Source organism: Nicotiana sylvestris, chromosome 10 (genome assembly GCF_000393655.2).
Source record: "Nicotiana sylvestris chromosome 10, ASM39365v2, whole genome shotgun sequence".
Lineage (NCBI taxonomy): Eukaryota > Viridiplantae > Streptophyta > Magnoliopsida > Solanales > Solanaceae > Nicotiana > Nicotiana sylvestris.
Genome location: NC_091066.1, coordinates 36,406,925 through 36,426,659, shown reverse-complemented (window position 1 = coordinate 36,426,659; position 19,735 = coordinate 36,406,925). Strand labels below are relative to the sequence as shown.

Genomic DNA, 19,735 nt, shown 5'->3' with positions numbered 1-19,735 from the left:
AATCACTTACTTATGATTTGGAAAAGTTTGAGCCTTTGAAAAATCGCCTTAAGTATGTTTAGGGTTTGAGAAAGTTGTAAAATGATGAAAAATCCCGTCTGAAATCCCACTTAACAGGTGCAGTTATTGCAATTGCGATCAAGTGCGAAGCCTTTGAAATCCTGATATCTTCGTATTTGTGAAGGGGACGTCGTATTTGCGATGAAGGGCCTTCGCAATTCCTAGCCCAGTGTTCGCATTTGCGATGAGGGCCTGCCCAGGCTTGGTTCGCAATTGCGACACTTTGGTCGCATTTCCCAAGCCTGACCAATTCGCAATTGCGAGATCAGAGGCCTGGGCAAAAATACCAGATGCACAATTACAATTTCATAAGTCCAAATCACCCCGTGGCCTATCCAAAACTCACCCGAGCCCTCGGGGCTTCAAAGCAACCATGCACATAAGTCTAAAAATATCATACGGACTTGCTCATGCGATCAAATCATCAAAATAACATCAACAACTACGAATTTAACTTCAAATTCATGAAATTCCTTAAGAACATTGAAATTCCCATTTTCTCAACTAAAGGTCTGATTTATACCAAATCAACTCTGATTCTTACCAAATTTCATATATTCGACTTAATTATTATTTTAAACCTGTACCGGACTCCGGAACCAAGATACGGGCCCAATACCATCAAGAACACGCATCATTTCACTTCTAAAGCCTTTATATTTTCCAGCAAACAATTTTCTTTATAAATTCTTTTTTCGGGCTAGGGACCTCAGAATTCAATTTCGTGCATATGCCCGAGTTTCGTATTTTATTATGGACCCTACGGGTCCATCAGATCACGGGCCCCGGTCTTTTTACCAAAAATATTGACCAAAGTCAACTTTATTCAATTTTAAAGGCCAAATTCATTATTTTTCTTAAATTTCACATAAAAGCTTTTCAAAAACGCACCCAGACTACGCACTCAAATCAAGGTGAGACAAAAAGAGATTTTTAAGGCTTCAGAATGCATATTTGATTTCTAAAACAAGAATGACTTTTAGGGTCATCACAGAGGATCAACGAGAAGAATGTGCAGGGAATTCAGGGATAAATAATCTTTGCCTTCAACCCTATGAACACCATTGGGTACGAAGCCTTGGGACAATACTTGTGGAGAAATATGGTGGATGCTTACATCCATCTCAAGGAAGCCCCATTGGTACCCAAAATACTTTTACTCATCCTCTTATGAATTACAGCAGCATTAAATAAAACGTTTTATATACATGCGTGTCTATATGAACGACCACATAATGCTTTATACATATGGTATAATTTTACACAATTAAAGGTACATGCCCTTAGATAATCGCAGTTTTGCCTGAGCAAATAATGGCATGGGAGAAGAGAGATCACATTTTAAGTTCTGAACTAAGTCATTGCCTGGAGAGTTTGGCAGTAAACTCCAAGTAAAACCTTGAAGAAGCCTAGCAATTAACATGATGGTAATTGTAGAACCAAGTTGCATACCTGGACAACCTCGTCTTCCAATACTGAATGATAATAGACGTAACTCTGAATCAGTAAGAACTACTTCTCTACTTTCCTCATTGACATGACGCTCTGGCTTGAATTTCATAGTATCTTCCCAAACTCTAGGATTCCGACCAAGTCCAATACGACTTAATTGAACCACATTTCCTTTAGGAATGAAGTATTCACCCACAATAGTATCAAAAACAGATACATAAGGAACATTAAAAGATGATATGGGGTGGAGTCGAAAGGCCTCTTTTATGCAAGCTTTGACATAATTTAGCTGTGGCAAGTCATATTTTTGAACTAATCTACTACTCCCAATGACTAGGTCAATCTCTTCTATGGCCATTTGCATTATCTTTGGTTGGTTTAGCATTTCTCTAATTGTCCATTCAACTGCATTTGAAGTATTATCCACCGTAGCAAGTATGAGTTCCTGTCAATAATATTGGTAACTGAGGTCAACAACATATTCTGGATATTCTTATGCAAGTATACATTTTTACAAAAACTAACAGAAGGAATATGTAATCCTAAATTAAATAAAAAATAGGAGCAAACACAAATGCCATCGAGTAATGCTGAATTTAAATTACTTAATCAGGTCAAAGAAGTTTTAAATTAGTTTCGAGCAAGTTTGAAGATTCAGATTCAGAAGCTTCCAAGAAAATCATATTCCCTATGTTTCAATTTATATGATAATATTTGGATGGATACGACGTTCAAGAAAGATCAAAAGAAAGTTTTTGGAATTCTTTGTCTTAAACATGCCATAACATTGCTGTGGCCGTAAAAACATGTCACAGTGTTTACCTTGAAAATGGTAATTACAATTAAATTTGATTCTATGGTTCTAAAAATAGGTTATCTATTTTTATGCTAGTTGTTTAGGCAATAGATGCTAAGTGAGATACTTGAAACAAAATAAGAGCTTGAAAACAAGATGATAACCTAACCGGATGGCTGACAATCGGGGCCTCGAGCTTGCTTATTCGGGGCCTCGAGGTCGAGTCTGATGTTCGGATAGGAGCTACAGAAGGGAGGATTAACAATTACAAAAAAATCAATGACAGATCTTTATGGCCAATAATAAGCAATAAAATCAAGAACAATAAATAGAACACAATGGGTATAAGTAGTAAATGCAAGTAATGAGATTAAGAGAATATGTTAGAGAGTAGAGAAAATGTTCTTGTATATTCAATATTGAGCATCAGATATTTATAAAATGGCAAGGATCCCCTTTATATATATGAAGGGGAATCCCAACATAGTACAAATACATTTATTGAAAAGATATAGGGCTGGTGCAGCCACTTAATGCCCTGATTTGGGTCTGAACCAGCCTACTAGACTTTGTCAGCTCTAGTTGCGTGCTTTGGGAGCCTCTCACTTTTTCATCATGACTTAATCGGTACGCACTGCCTCAAGGCTGGACGTCGATAACCCCTCGAGTGTTAATCTCAACCATAATCTCGAGCCTATAGAAACGTGCTTTTGAAGAGTTGTAGTGACCGAAATTGGACCCTCCGATTTTACCGTATACAGATAGTCCCCACATTTAATAGAGAGAAACGATAAGAAATGACATCGATATCTATTTCCTCGACCTTACCGCGATGACGTCATACTCATGACGCTAGCCTTTGTGATAACTGAGGCATCCCGTCAATTCACCTTTCCAGAACCATTCAATGTACCTTTCCACGATCGTTCGATGTATCACCAATTCATATTATCCAAAGTGATAATATCGTCGCTGGTCCAGTTCCCAAAACTCATTGATTGCACCTGTCGGTACGTCTTTCAAAGACATTGATTGCACCGTCAGTTACGCTGCCACCCTTCCTATAAATGGAAGCCTTCCTGAATCAAAACTTCATTCCAATGTTCTTCAACAACCCTTTACCCCTTTATTCTTTTCATCTTCATTCATTGTTATTTTCCATGTTTGAGGCCCGTGGCCTTAAGGTTACATGGCAGTGTCCTCATCAGTTACGCCATGGCCTCTTTCCAGAGCTTTCCCTTCCTAGGCGAGATTGTACTGATTTGTTGTTGTCGTTATTGTTGTTGGACCGAGGTAATGAGATAAGGGCACCAATTTCTTCCAACTCGGGAAGATATTTGGACTCTACACTGCTGCTCAGGAGGATGTTCGGACTTTACACCGCTGCTCACCTCCCTACTCCGGCCAGGTGTGACACTTCATCCCTTTTTCTTTTCGTGGGGTGAAGTGGAACTATCGACCACTAGCTTGCACGACACAATATTCCAAGAAGTGGACCCAAATTATCCGTGCAGGTAAGGCCGACGCTCGCCATGTCTTCTATCAGGTCGTGATCTTCTTTGCCTGGTAAAGCTTTTGCTCTTTGGCGAGCTACGACTTTTTCTTTATCTTTTTCTACTTATTCTGCCTCGTCTTACAACCTCTTCCTCGTCTTTTAAGACACCGTTGGGGAGGTCGAGATGAAGCCTAGAAGAAATGATTCATGAAGGCACTGCTCCCGAGGATGTACCCTCGAGAGTAGATTAGACTTTTAGCTGCTGCTTTGTTTCTTTTTTTTTTATGTAAGGTCCCTTCGTTGGCTTTTGTAATCATGTGTAAGGACATTTAGTGGGCTTTTGTCATCATGCATTTATGAATACAAAGATGTTTCTTCTATTTGTCTCTGATTTATGCTATATTTCCCCTTATCTGCATTTGTCAAAAATCTGAATGCATGAGTTTACCGATCGGCACGAATACCGAGCTCGGGTGTAAGTATTTCCCTAGTTCCTAGTTGATCAATATTATATCCCATGGAACCCCTTGCCGATCCTCAGACTGAGCCCCGACTGGATTGACAAACTCAGGTCGCCGGGGCCCCTAACTTCGAGTTGAGTAGGATTAGGGATTTGACATCTTTAGAACGAAATTAACTTTTTAGGCCCTGGTGATTGTACTCGAGGGGAACTTTCTCGGACATCTCAAAATAAAATAGCTTGTAGGCTTTCGAAAACAGTCCCCGGGTAAGAGTTCGCTCAAACTCGGGTGACCTGGAAACTTATTTTGAACTTAGAGAGAATATAGCCTCAAGGCATTGCAGATAGACCTCAGATGAGGGTACGCCTAGACTTGAATAGCCCCTAGGTTAAAGTAACCGAGAAAACGTTTAACTTGATCTGAAGGCAAAAGATAGCCCTAAGGCTTCATTGGTAGTTTTTGAGCAGGAGTTGGCTCGAGCTTAGGTAGTTCGAGGTCCGGAAAATCAGGTAGACAATCCGCACTTGCAATAGCAGAAATTCTCGAGATATGATACCACCTCGAGCTCAAACGCATATGAGTAGGTTTTTAGAGCTTATCTTCTTCTTGGCAGAGGTCCTCCGGATCGGGTACCATCTTGAGGCTTATAATGATATAATGGCTCCTTAGAGAATATCTTCTTTTTTGGCAGAGGTCCTCGAGATCGGGTACCATCTCGAGGCTTATAATGATATAAATGGCTCCTTAACGCATATCTTCTTGTTGGAAGAGGTACTCGAGATCGAGGTACCATCTCGAGGCTTATAATGATATAAATGGCTCCTTAGAGTATATCTTCTTCTTGGCAGAGGTCCTCGAGATCGGGTACAATCTCGAGGCTTATAATGATATAAATGGCTCCTAGAGCATATTTTCTTCTTGGCAGAAGTCCTCGAGACCGGGTACCATCTCGAGGCTTGCAATGATGTCAATGGCTTTCTGGAGCCTATCTTCTTTTTGTAGAAGTCCCCAAGATTGGGTACCATCTCGAGGCTTGTAATGATGTCAATGGGTTCCTGGAGCCTATCTTGTTTTTGATAGAAGTCCTCGAGATCGGGTACCATCTCGAGGCTTGTGATGATGTGGGGTGTTTTTGATCCCTGAAATATTGTATGGCAGCGTTAATTGCATGACACAGTTATGAAGCGACCAAGGCAGTTCCGTTGGTACATCTTACCAAAGAGGAAAATAGCTTAGTTAGTATTTTTAATTGGCTTTTGAGGTAGGCGGATAGTCGCCGCTTTCTCCACATATAGGGTTGTATTCTTTCTTTTGAGGGTTCCGCTATTCCGAGTAGTTATCCTCCTCTATATATCGTTCCTTTCCTGCATTAGGACCTTCACCATTTCAACTTTAAAGCCCTTTCTCGAATTCCCTAGTTTTACCACAATTATGGCTGCCACACCAAGGTCTGCTCGGCAAGGAGAGGGAAGTTCCACCCTTGAAGGCTTTTTGAACCAAAATGCTCAGGGTCATTGGGAGTATGTCTTGAAGTTTATTTCTCTAGTAGGAGTGGGGCACCTTGAGTTAGCGAGGAAAAATTGTGGATGGGGGGAAAAGGTAGTATCGTGGGTACTTTCCCCGGGAGAGAACATCATGGATCACACCGAGGGGTTTTTGAACGTATACACGTACCCTTTCACGCTAGGACTCTCTGATAGGGTTGTGCTTGATTTCTGTCGAAAGTACCAGGTTACCTTGGCACAGGTTCACCCGTCATTTTGGAGGATAGTGTTGATGATTAGGTTCTTCGCGGAAGAAGCAAGGCTCGAATTCACTCTTAATCATCTCATCAGGCTGTATTGGCCTTTTCACCATCGAGGTCTGCTGACCCTATGATGCCGATCCACCACGCCTTTCATTATTGATGATGGAGAAGGCGGGGATCAGGGATGGATGAGCCGATTCATCCGAGCATGAACTGTTGATGTTATCCTATAGAATTTCTGCCATTTCCCGAGGAATGGAATTTTATGCGTAAGTGATATGCTTATGGAGCAGGTGGGTTCTGTAAATGCACCTCCCTTTCCCTTTCTACAGCAATTTCATGAATGCTGTGCGAGGTCCCCGACCTGACGGACTAGGATCGGGAGCTGGCGACTCGCTCGACTTATAATGAGCGTAAGTGATGAGCTTTGTCTAAGGGCAGATGGGAGGCCAAACACCATGGTACGTGCTATGTGATTGCTCCTTTTTGAAGGGCACTTTCTTTTTACGCGTACTAACCCCGTCACTGTAGGCATCAAGGAATCCTTTGAGACGAGACCGTGCCCTCTCGGAGAGGGAGAAGGATCGCCACCTTCCAGGCTACAGAACGATAATAATAAGCAAAAAGGGCCTTCATAGGGCAATGGTGCTTATAGCAAGACAAGTCCAGGCCGGGGCTCAGAGAGGATGTGTCGGCTGAGCCTGTTGCACCCGAGATCTATGGCTTTAGAAAAATATTTCCACCTCCGTTGTCACATTCTTTTCTCATCGAGGGCACTTTGAGGAATGAAGGTTTTGTGCCACTGACTTATTTTCCCATCGAGGGTACTTTGAGGGATGTTCGAAACTAGGGGTCACATGCACTGAGCGATCACGCCCCGACCGAGAGCGGGTTTTCCGGGGTAGACGGAGCCAGAATAGTAGATTCGTGCTCAACTTTCGAGGAAGCTCAATGGCTCTATTCCGAGGTGAGTTTTGGCCGTCCGTATTAATTTTATAGTTTTGTAATTTTTACTCTCTTATCAAGTTTCTCTTTCATAGGCTTTTGACAAGCTCAAGTCCGAGCTGGTTCGTCGTGAGGCCATGCTACAAAAGGCCGTGGATGGGGAGAATTACCTTAAGCTTCTTTGTGATGAGAGAGAAGACGAGTTGGCACACCTGCGATGCGAGGTGAGTCGAAGCCTGAACTACGAATGCTACTTCAAGGAACAGGTAATTCTTGCTCTAGATAGGGCGCATGTTCCTTTTTCTATCCCCGAGGCTAACTTTTCATTTATTTTAGTTGCAAAAGAAGACGGGGGACCTGGAATGCCTTAGGAGCGAAGTTTTCCAAGACAAACGTGAGCGCGATGAGTTAAAGGATTGGGCGGACGCTCATACTATAGCGGAGAAAGGTGCTTTGGCTAGAGCTTCCACCCTCGAGGTTCAACTTCGCTTAGCTCGTGAGAACAACTTGGTCCGAACGGATATGGTTACTGATCGGTGCCAACCCTACACCACTACAAAGTGGCGAGAGCGATCAAAACAGCTTTTACCCGAGATGGTCGGGATCGAATCCACAGGGAGCTAGAAATGGGAATTTGATTCCTATCTAAACTAGAAATGTATAGTGCTATTAATTACACTTCCAATCATCTTTTGGTTGTTTGTTACTTCTAAAATTTATGCTAATGATAAGCTAAATTAAACTAAGAATAATTGCTTGTAAGGTTTTCTAAATAGTTAAAGAGGCGCTAGGGAAGTGACTTTCTCCTAGGTGAATACTTGACGGGATCTAAAGCCTAAAGCAAAGAAGTTATGTTGGGGATTGCGATATAGCCAATGCACGGAATTACTCACTCTATACCTCTCGGTAGCTTGAGTGACTTTGCCCTAATTGGCTTTCTCAAGACCAATTGGGTGTCAAAATTGTGCAAGCAATATAGGCTCAAGTCGGGTAATACTATCTTTAGGTTTAACCCTTCAATTGGGGCTATCAATCTCTTGATTACACCCCAATCCCTTGTTGGACTGATTTTCCTAGACTCAAACTCTCTTTCTATAGAAGAACCCAAGTTAAATAGGTACAAATTAGTGTTTGCAACCACTAATTCAACATGGAAAACACAAATCAGTCCAAATATCACTTACCCATAAACATCTAAGCCTTAAATCAAAAGACCCATCAAATATCCACACTAGGGTTGAGCCACAACCATAGCTAATGGGTGTAGCTACTCATAATAATAGAAGAAATCAGGAAAATAGATGAAAAATAACCCATAAGATTTAATTACAAACTAAGATAATGAAGAATCAGTGTTAAAGTAGCTACAAATTACTCAAAATAGAACAAAATAGCCGTTCACATGCTCTGGAGTCTTACAGATTACAAAAGGTACCCTAAAAATGTCAAAAGAAAGTATTTATACTAGGCCGAATTTTTTGGATAAAAATAACCCTGACGAGGTACTACGGTCCGCATAAAATGCACTGCGGACCATGACGAGCCTTCTTATCTTGATTATACATTCTCTGAATCTAGCCACCGCGGGATGCATAAAATGCACCACGGCCGCGGTGGCTTCAATTGTGGTCCGCACAAAAAGGACCGCGGACCGCATTGGCTTCTACCTTCAAACTCCCAACTCTCTGAACCTCCCTCTCCGCGGACCGCACAAAATGTACTGCAGCCGCGGATAGGCTATTGCGGTCGCAAGAAATCCTTCGCGGACCGCATTGCCTTAGGCTCCAAAAGTGCACCTCTCTGAATCACCTCACTCCAGACCGCACTAAATGGTTTGCGGCCGCGGTGGATCTGTTGCAGCTTTGCTTTGACTTGTTCTTGGCACTTGTGCATGTTTACTCCTTTTTGAGCTGGTTTTGACTAATTGTCACCTTTTTGACCAAACCCTGCAAACAAGTACACCATGTAAGCCTTTGATACTATTTTGTATACATTTTTAATCAAAACTCAAGTAAAAATGAGTGTAAAATGAACTAGAATTCTTAGTTATCAACTCCCCCAAGCTTAAGCTTTTGCTTGTCCTCAAGCAAATAAAATAAGACCCAGCTCCTTAAGAGTAAATCCAAGAAAAATTAGCTAACCTAAATTGACCTCATCTAGCATCAATTGGGACTAATAGTTGCCCTCAATTCAAATAAATCATTAACAATATTCGACCTTCTAAGCCCGATGGATTTAGTACGACACAAGAGCATCAAGAGTTGACTCAACACATCAAGGAAACTCTTTCTACTACTTTGGTCATTGTGGAACCCAAACTCATACTCCTCAACTCTCCCTAAGCAAACCTCACTTTTAGGTTGTAGCACTCAGAACAAAGATCGTGGAAAACACACTCATCTCTCTCAAAGAAAGGTCACAAGTCCGGCTCTAAGTACCATAAGTTTGCCCCTTATGTGAGTCATTACTAATGTAAGCTTCATTCAACTCAAGATCATATAGGGCTTTTGTGGAGATATAGTGAAGGCTTTTGGTTCAGGGTAGGAAATATTTGGTCTAAGTAGGTTCCATCTTCCCTTAAGCACTTCATTTACTTCATTTTGGCACACATTCTCTTGACTTTTTGAGTCATTAACTTCTTTCTTAGGGTTTAGAGATACACTGTCACTCTTTCTTGTTCATTTCAAACCTTTTTCTCCTTTCTCAACTTTCCACACCTTTCATCTCTTTACTTTTATTGAATCCCTTCATTTTTTTTCTACATTGATCATTCTTTTTGACTTTTTGATTTTCTTTCTTTTTCATTGCCTTTCCTTTTCTTCATTTTGTACCTTTTACCACTTTGTTGCATTCCTCGTCTCTCCCCCCGAACTTATGCTTTTCCTTGTGCTAAGGAAAGATCGGGTGCCAAGAGAGGGTATTTTTTAGAACGGGTAAAGGCTTGTATCGTGGATTTTGAATGAAAAAGGTCTATGACTCAAAAGGGTTGACTAGGGATATTATCATTGGTAGGCTATGGAAGTTTTCAAGATATCATTCGGATAAAAGAGAGCCTATAATCACATCTCAAGTTAAACTACACTTAGAATTTCGCCTAGACAAACATTCAGGGCAAGTTCTAGACTAATGGCTTGGGACTTGGACTTGAAATTCAAATTCTCACCACACAAGCTATAAGATTGCTAAAGATAAAGAGTCGGGGGACCACAACAACCTTAGCTAATTGAGCAACACAATGGTCCCGAAAAACCACTTGATGATTATCGGCCAACACAAGAGTCTCAAGGTCACAACTTTCACCATCCTATACACAACAATTTGTCTTTGACCATAGGCCAAAGGCAAATGTGTTAGGCCCAAGTGAAGCTTTGCTTGAGGCACGATTACTCACTAGCTACTATTTACATAAAAAACAAAAGAAAACAGACTCAAACCCTTAAGAAGGTTGTCATGTCATCCATCATCGGGAAGATCCACCCGGTTCACACAAATTCTACCTTTGGAAAGAACAATGGCATTAATAAAATCAAAGGCTTGTTGAACGCAAAACTCAAAATAAGAAGCTATAAAATAAAAATGCGGAAAGTAGAATTAATAAGTACAAGAGGGGATTTAGATGAATATACATAAGGGGGAATGAATATATACATCAGAAAGTAACTTTATATACAGACCAAAGTTGCAAAGTACGAAAAATGCAATAAACTAGTAAAATTATATACATACCAAAATTAAAAAGAAAGCATAATAAAAGAAAGTAGCGTCATATATACAACCCAATGTCATCAAAATAGGGCTACCCCCTCAAATGAAAGCTAGCATTGTCCTCAATGCTAACTGTGAGAACGAGATTTTTGCCCTATATGAATTACTCCCATAAATTCAAAACAAAATAATTTCTTTCAGTATTTACAATTTTGTGGATTTTTGTGGCATTTTGTGTTAATTGTTCGCATTTTGTCTGTGCATTTTAATTCATAAAAAATACAAAAATATCTTGCATTTTTGCATTTAGGATTTAACTTTGCATTTTAGGATTAATTAACAAATTAGTTGTTTTATGAAAATGGAAAATCACAAAAATAGTGTAATTTGCACTTTTATTTTTAAGTAGTTTTCCTTGTAATTTGTTTTTAAATTGAGTTAATTATTATTTAGGGTTAATTAGTGACTTTATTGAGTTAATTAGTTTCTAAGAATTATTTTAGGATTTGTATTAATTCTGGAAAAGAGAAAAAGAAAAAGGGAATTAAAAGAAATAAGAAAGAAAGAAGAAGAGATTCAGCTTGGGCCAGCTCTTAACCAATCCACCCAGGCCCAAGCTCTTTTAGCCAATCCACCACCTGATCCAAGCCCAAATGCCCCCACGCCCGGTCCGTTCCCCCTATTAATCGAAAAGACCTCGTTTGGCTTAGAATCAATCCCAACCATCGAGGTTTGTAAGATCTGATGGTTGGGAAGCTAGGACTCCTAGGTATAAAATTGTCTGAACGCCTCCCTACCCCCCTCTCATCGTCTTCACACCCTCAGAGAACACCTCGCTGTCTCCGCCGTGCGCCGCCTGCCAGAATTCGCCTCCGCCGGCGGCGGTGCTCCAATCAACCCCATTTTTACACCATTAGTTCCCCTCTTTCTCCTCTTTCCAAATCTCCAAACCCCCCTCCCTCGAATCCCAGCCGAACTTCTCGAATCTAGAATCGAAGGGAACAACCAAAACCCTAATTTGTCCAATCTGTCCCAAAATTACACCCTAGGATCCCCTTCATCTCCTCACCCCTAATCCCTAACCCGTTTCCTTCAAATCTTCGTCAAGTTCTTCGAATTTTAGATCAAAAAATGAAGCCCTAATCTGTTTCCCCCCTTCTGATTTCTGATGTTTTCAAGGCTCGATTCGAGCCCAAAAATTATGCCAGTCATTTGTTCTCAGTAAGAACAATTGATTAGTGTCATCTTTGGGTTCATTTCAAAGCTCACCGGATTCCGGCCAAGTCGTCAATGTCCATTTAAGTTCGTCGCCTTTATCGTTTGCCTAAGGTTAGACCAGTGTTTTCTTTCTCTTATTCTTTGCTTAGTTTTGGTTCTGGTGTTCTTTATTTCATGTGTTTGAATCTGTGTGAATCCATTAGGTCTAATTGCAATAAGTTTTAGAGATTATACGTCTGTTTAATTGCTATTTTAGATGATCTTGTGAGTGCTGAGTGTTTTATTCATGTTATGCTTGGTTTAATTAATAGAAGTTTTGCATTGTTGTTGAGAATTCCTTTGATCTGTTTGAAGCCTTTGGCAGTTGTTTAGTACTGTTTGTTCTACTTCAGGGGATCTTAGGGGAGTTAAATTGTCATGCCTAGAACTTTGGGGGGTCTCAAAGGGAAGGGCAGGGGTAGTAAAAATTGGTTGGGCAAAGGGCAGTTTGGGGACTTCATAAGGTAAGGGAATCAATTCTGTTAGGGGAGAGGCTCTAGAAGATAGGATAAACGTGATTCTGTTAGGAGGGGTGATTTTCAGATTCTTTAGAGGGGTAAGAGGGTAAAAAAACAATTTGGTTTGAGAGGGTAAAAATGGGAAATAGCTAGCTAGAATAGGGATGCACTAGATAGGCTTATATAAGGACCTCCTTCTCCTTATTTTGGGACAATTTTTACACATTCTCAAATCTGAGAGAATATTGGAAAGTTAAGAAATACTGAAAATTCAAAAACAATTGAAAAGAGTGAAAATCACTGTTCCATTGAATTCTCTGTTTAAATTCTGAAGTTTTCCATTGCTGAAACGAGTTTTGATTTTCTTTTAGGCTGAAAATGGTTTGAGCTTGGGTATTTGAAAGAGTTGATTTAAGTGTATTGATTGGTTTACTGTTCTACTGATGTTCTGAGTGAATTTCACTGTTCAAACTGCTAAATCTGGGCTGTTTCTTGCTACTGCTTGGCTGAACCTCACTCCTTCTTCCATTTTTCTTAATTTCCAGGTACATGTTCTAAATCCATCATGATGTAACTCTCAAGTTGGGAATGAGAATAAAAGCCATGCTGATTCCTTCTATTTTATGTGTTCATTCGATTCAATATAGTTCATTTAGCTTTACTGATTAGATAGATCTTCCTGTTATGTAATTAATTAGAGACTGTTTGAACTCATGAAATGCTTTTGGATTTGTTGGTTACCTTAGTTGTAGTGAAGGTTAATTTAGTGATCTATATTAGCTGAATACAGGGTTGTAATGTTGAAAGGTGTCATCATATCAGTCTACTTTGGGTTTTAATTTATGGTTCTGTGATTAGAAATTTACATTAAGTAATGAGTTTAAAGGGGATGAGGATAGCCTTAGGATTTCTTCAGCAAATGTGAATGTTTCTTGGTGCTAGATTCAAGCTGGCCTTCTTCAGTAGTATGTATATCTTTGTGGGTCATCTTTCTATTTTGTGTCAGGAGTAAATCAACATGATTAAGAATCTGGGGGTAATTTGTTACGATCCAAGTAAATCTATATTTTGGCTTCATGAATTCTGATAATATTGGAGCATGCCTACTTCAATTTGAGTTTATTAATTAGTTGGTGGTTTCTTATTTGCTGTGTGAATAGGGTAATTGATTAAGGTCTGTATCTCTATTTGGAGCTTAGTGCTTCCAATTCTCAAAAGGTCTCGTGGTGCATGAGACTCGAACTCGAGTTGGATTATGTGGTAGACATAGCGTTGGCTTTCCGAATTTGCTTCGCTTCAGGCATTCATTTGGTGCTATGGAGATTCGATGTTGAGTCCCTCACCCCAAAATAAGAATAGCATACCTTCAGGAACTTGGTGCTCATTCTCGGGCCCAAATGAAATAATTTCTTTCGAATGTGCTTAGTTTGTTTGCGTTGGGATGCTGGCACGTTAGTGATGGGCTGTCCCTCTTTGACTTTAATTCACCAATATGTTTGGGGATTGGATTAAACCTTTGCTTTAAATAATCAACCTTCCCTTGTGAGTTTGTTTTCTTTTGAGGTTTCTTTAGTCACATCTTAGGCCTTAACTAACTAAATTATCAATGGTGGAGGTGTGCCATATTATAACAATACAAATAGTTTATGGCCCTCCAAATGTAACTAATATTCTCATTTAAAATTAGAATAGATTGAGGTGCGCCATGCTAAATAAAAATAGTAATTGCATGGCCCTCAGTTTAATTAATCTTGTAATGGTCCCTTAATTAATTTTGTTATCCTTAGAATTCGAGACGTGCCGTTTAGCTAAATTCCACGGCACTCACAAAGTTGCAAACGCGAAATTGCTTTAGGCGCGTTTGTTTAATAATATTACTTTCCTAAATTCGGGTGCGCATTTATGTGACCCAAATCCAAATCATAGCGATGTTAAAATATGTCAAAGATCGCAGGTGCATTAATGTGACGCGGTTTGAGACGTGTTTTAATGACGTTGCAATCTTCCTTTAATTAATTAAATAAAAGCGGACAAAGTTAAAATTTGCACATAGGTTCATAATTGTTTAAAATCAGATAATTAAGCCGAATATAACAGTTGAGCGACCGTGCTAGAACCACGGAACCCGGGAATTCCTAACACCTTCTCCGGGGTTAATAGAATTCCTTGCCCGGATTTCTGGTTTGCGGACTGTTAAACAGAGTCAATCTTTTCCTCGATTTGGGATTCAACCGGTGACTTGGGACACCATTAATCTCCCAAGTGGCGACTCTGAATCTTTTAAATAAATCCCGTGTCGATTGTCCTTTAATTGAAAAAAAACTCCTTTAATACCCTTACGGGTGTAGGAAAAAGGAGGTGTGACAGCTCTGGTGACGCTTCTGGGGATCGAACCCAGAATCTCTGGTTCAGTGTTCAAGAATTTGAGCTTAGATAAATTGTTATATTTGGCTTTATCTGATTTTGTTACCTGTTTGGGCTTAATGTGCTAAGTGATGCTTTTTACCCCTTTGATATTATCTAAACTGTATATATAAACAACTACGAAACCCCTCTCTTCTCTCTCCTAAGGAGTGCACGCTGGTCACGACTTCTTTCTGTTAGTATCATATCCCAAATAGGACGAGGTTCAGACAAGTTGCAAAGCCGGATGATCTTTTGGTTACCGGTACACAGCCCCCCTCGGCTCGAGTTGTCCACTCGGGTAAGTCAGGTCTAGAACAAATAAACCCAGGTTTTTAAACCTAGTATAACAATACCTCATGCCAGATCCCTAGTAGGAACGTTTGTTTGCATCATGTGCATTTTTGACTTTGGAGACTCAACACAGAGGTTGGGTCTGTCTAGGACAGGTGCACCTAAATAGAAAGACCATCCTGATGCATCTTACTTGCTACTTGTGCACTTATTTGCTTCGGATTTGCATGCTGACCGGCTTTCGAATAAAAGGAGAGAATTTGAAAAAAAAAATAGCAGTATGAGAGTTAATCGCCTGTTTTGAAAAAACAAAACCAATGTCCAAATAGTGTCGAAACTCTACCGAATTTTTGAAAAAATGAAAGAAAAAAGAGAAGGAAAAAGTCTTTGTTTTAAAAAATAGTTTGTTTTATTTGCCAGCGAAATGAAAAAAAAAAGAGAAAAAAGTTTTTGTTTTCAAAAAAAAAATGTTTGTTTTATTTGCCAATGAAATGAAAAAAAGAGTCTTATTTTAAAAAAAAATAGTTTATTTTATCTGCCTGAACTACGCCAGTTTGATTCTCACAGGGTGTGAGATACGTACGCAACCCCCATCGGGTCCAACTTCCTTTTTGTGAAAGTAGCCAAAAGCACAAAAAATTTACTTTTATTTGTAGATAATTAGGGTGATGCCATCCTTGTCAGAAATAGCCGAATGTCCATAAAAGGGCGCCGAAAGGCTGTTTTTGCAAGAACAACCGCCTGTGGTCATTTTTCAAGGTTTTCACCGGTTAGCCAACACAGCCTTAAAATCTTCGTATTCGAGGTGCTGAAAGGCCGTATTTGCACAACCGGATTTTATTTTTGAGAAAAAGGGGAAAAAGTGTCAATTTTGTCTTTGAGTCAAATGAATCTTGATTTTTCTTAACCACCCTAATAAATGTGCAGAATGAGCACGAATCCAAGTTTGTCGATAACAGTCATGAACAAGATTCCTTTGGAGTTGCATATGTGGTGGGAGGATCTGGGAAAGTCGGAGCAAGATAAGGTCAATATACATTTGGGAGGTCTTATCGGGTTGTTAAAAATCAGGCCCAGAGGAGATGTCATAAAGTCTTTGGTTACGTTTTGGGACCCAACTTAAAACGTATTTCACTTTTCGGATTTTGAACTCACCCCAACCTTGGAAGAGATAGCAGGTTATATGGGAAGTACTGAAGGGATGAGGCATAAGTATCTGATCGCTCCAAGAGCCGTTAACTCTCACAAGTTCATGGATTTGCTAAAGATAAGCAAGGGAGTCCCGTTTTCCGAGTTGGAGGATGGTTTTGCTACTCTACATTTTATATACCAGAGGTACGGGCATGTAGGAGGATTCAACGATCCAGCAAGCGGGGTTTGTAGAAAAGGAAACCGAACAAAATGGGATGAGCATAGGCGTTTCGCCTTCATGGTAAATTTTTTAGGCCTTGTGGTATTTCCCCAAAAAGACGAGAATATCGATTTGCGGGTGCCCGAACTCGTCAAGGTCCTGATTACCAATGCCAAGAGCATTCTTGCGCCTATGATAGTGTTTGAGGTATACCGAGCTCTCACAGCTTGTAAAACTGGGGCAGATTTCTTCAAGGGATGCAATTTGCTATTACAGATGTGGATGATCGAGCACCTGTGCCATTGCCCTCAGTATATGAGTTATGGATCCACAAAGAAAAGTTGTATTGAAGAGCTTGACATAAAATTTCAGGGTTTAAGCTGCCAGAGGGGTTTGAAGATTGGGTATCATGCCTTCGCGCCATTACTGCGGGACAAATAGAATGGACTTTGGGTTGGCTTCCTATTGAAGAAATTGTGTATATTCCCGCCACTGGTCCTTACTTCCTCCTGATGGGTCTGCGAGGTATTCAGCCTTACGCTCCTTACCGAGCGATGAGACAGTTGGGAAGGTGTTAGGTGATGCACCCAGATGAAGATCTTAGTGTGCACGCGGTCGAGGTTAGTTCTGACGGTCAATTTCATGAAGAAACAACTCATTCTATTTGGAACGAATGCCAGTATTTGACAGTGAACACTCGAGTGCGTGATTTATCTAGAGGTGAAGTCTCACCCACCTATCTTGCCTGGTATAGAAAGAAGAACACTGCAAGGGCCGAACCAAAAAGACCAGCCAAAAAGCCTCACATTCAGGAGTTCGTTGAGGCGTCGCAAGAACAATGAGCTTGGTTGGCTAAGGAGAATGAGTACAGGACCACAATAGGAAGATTGGAAGCTTCAATTCGAGAGTAGCTTGCAAGTTGCGGTGGATGAAGGAGAAAAGAAAAAGCTAGCCAAAGAAAATGAGGCCATTCGAGCTCAAATTCAGAAAATGAAAGTAGCGGCAGAAACTCCAGCCCGAAGTGATAAATATGAAAAACTCATAGCTAACTTGAGGCAGAAAGTGAATGACTATAGTTTTGATTTGAACAAGGCAAAAAATGAACTAGCCAAGGATCAAAAGCAATTGGCTAAAAATGCAGATGAACGAGTACGCCTGGTTAAGCAGTTGAAAGAAAAGTACGACGATGAGGTCGCAGGGTTAAAGAAAAAGGTCATCGCCACGGAAGACAAAATGATCAAACAGGCAAAAGACTTCAAAGTTTAAAGGGAACATTGTTATACAACATTGGCGCAATTAAAAATAGATTTGCAACAACTTCAGGAGCAGAACCATGTGGCTGATCATACTTTGGAAGCCAGGGTCCAGCATATTGGGCGTTTGTTACAAGAAAAAGGCATCATAAGAGAGAGAATTAGAAACATTGCTGACTACATCGTTATGAAGTGCCAGATCTGTGAGGATATAACTCGCACTACCTTCTTTGCAGTAGTGATGACATTTGTTAAATAGATAATGAATGATTTGGACCTACTTCAAAGGGATCTTGCACATAGGCCCGCGGCGAGACCGAATGATGTCCCGCGGGCACCAGGAGCATTGATGTATTCATGATTTTTTTACTTGAGTTTGTATTTCCTTTTCTGTTCAAGTCTGTTGGTCATGTTGAGTTTGTATTTTCTTTCTGTTTTAGAGTCTGTATTTCTTTTGTTGGAGTATGATAACTTATTTTCGGAGTCTGTATTTTGTCTTTGCATCAGAGTCTGTTAGTCTTTTGGAATTTGTTAATGTTGAGTCTTTTTGTTTTTATAAAAACTGAAAATCCCAAAAATGTTTTATTTCACACTTAGCTCCCAGAACTACGCTCGGTCTGATTCATGCAGGGTCATGATACGTAGGCAATCTCCATAGGATTCGACCATAACCAAAAGAGGAAAAGAGGGAAAAACAAAAGAGAGAAAGAAAAAGAAAGGAAAAATAAGAAAAATAAGAAAAATAAGAGAAAAGAAACGATGGAAAAACAAGAGGGAAGGGAGAGGATAAAGAAAGAAAAAAGAAAGACAAAGAAAAGCAAAGAAAGAGAAAAAGAAAGAAAGTTGCAAAATGTCCAAGCTGGGATGACGCAAGCAGCCAAACAAATGCATGATAGAAACGGTTAACTGCTTAGGTGCATTCATTCCCCAAATGTGCGGTTATCAATTTGTTAAAGACCTAACCGCTAACAATGTTGTTGTTGATGCATTGAGTATAGGCAGGTGGTTAGTTGGTTGACATTCTAGCAACTCACTCATACAACACCCGATCGAAAGACAGACTAAATATGGCCAACCAGGAATCGAAAACAAGTATTGTCGACCCATCGAAAGAAGTGGAAGAATTGGACGTTAATGCAATGAGAGAAGAAATGTATAAGCTAAAGCAACAGATGGCTGAAATGTACCAAGCCTGGGCGAAGGGGCATCCACCACTAGTCTATGCCGCTAACCTTGCTTATATCCCACCATTGGCTCAACCTCAGGAACCCCCCACTGTGAACTCGTCTCCAGCCTTTCCCCTCTACCAACAATGCCACAGTACCACTTCCCATACATCACAGGCTCCTCCACCCAAACAAGTCCCATACCCTCTCTACCAGTCACGCCCGTTTTTGTGGCACCTCCACCTGCTATCTTACACCGATCTTCCAGTGAACCTCTGTTCCAGACTCATGACAACGAGTATTATCCTCCTGAACCCACCTTCAAAGTTCCAGAACCATATTATTACACCCAGAAACTGAGAAGCCACCCAAAAATCCTGAGCATGAGGAGATGATCAGAAAGGTCAAAAGCATAGAATAATCATTCCGAGACATAAGGGGGTTAGGGGGTCAAGTAAGTGTGGCCTATAAAGATTTATGTATGTTCCCAGATGTTCAGTTACCAGCCGGGTTCAAAATGCCCAAGTTTTATTTGTACGACGGGCATGGTGACCCAATAGCACACTTAAGAGGATTTTGTAGCAAAATGAGAGGAGCAGGTGGAAGAGATGAATTAATGATGGCATATTTCAGCCAAAGTTTAAGTGGATCAGCCTTAGAATGGTATACCAGACAAGATCACAACAGGTGGTACACATGGGACGATTTGGCCCAAGCCTTTGCCTGCCATTTTCAGTACAACCTCGAAATTATCCCAGACCGTGTATCGTTGACAAAGCTTGAGAAGAAGCCCGGTGAGAGCTTCAGGGAATATGGATTCCGTTGGAGAGATCAAGCAACGAGGGTTGACCCTCCGATGAAAGAAAGCGAGATGGTTGATTATTTCTTGCAG

The 19,735-nt window shown here is 40.4% G+C and overlaps 1 protein-coding gene across 1 annotated transcript; it reads right to left on the bottom strand.

Moving 5' to 3' along the window:
* Positions 1 to 1,327: 1,327 nt before the first annotated feature.
* Positions 1,328 to 11,564, bottom strand: LOC104243549 (phenylalanine N-monooxygenase CYP79D16). Its single transcript, XM_070158790.1, has 2 exons — positions 11,481 to 11,564; positions 1,328 to 1,957 (listed from the first exon to the last, which is right to left on the bottom strand). The coding sequence occupies exons 1-2, from the start codon at positions 11,562 to 11,564 to the stop codon at positions 1,328 to 1,330; spliced, it is 714 nt and encodes a 237-aa protein (XP_070014891.1).
* Positions 11,565 to 19,735: the final 8,171 nt, after the last annotated feature.

Coding starts and splice junctions, on each gene's coding strand:
- LOC104243549 (XM_070158790.1), bottom strand. CDS start 11,564: ATGGGGTTGATTGGAGCACCGCCGCCGGCGGAGGCGAATTCTGGCAGG. Junction 1,958..11,480: donor CAGCGAGGTGTTCTCTGAGG/GTGTGAAGACGA, acceptor TATTATTGACAG/GAACTCATACTTGCTACGGT.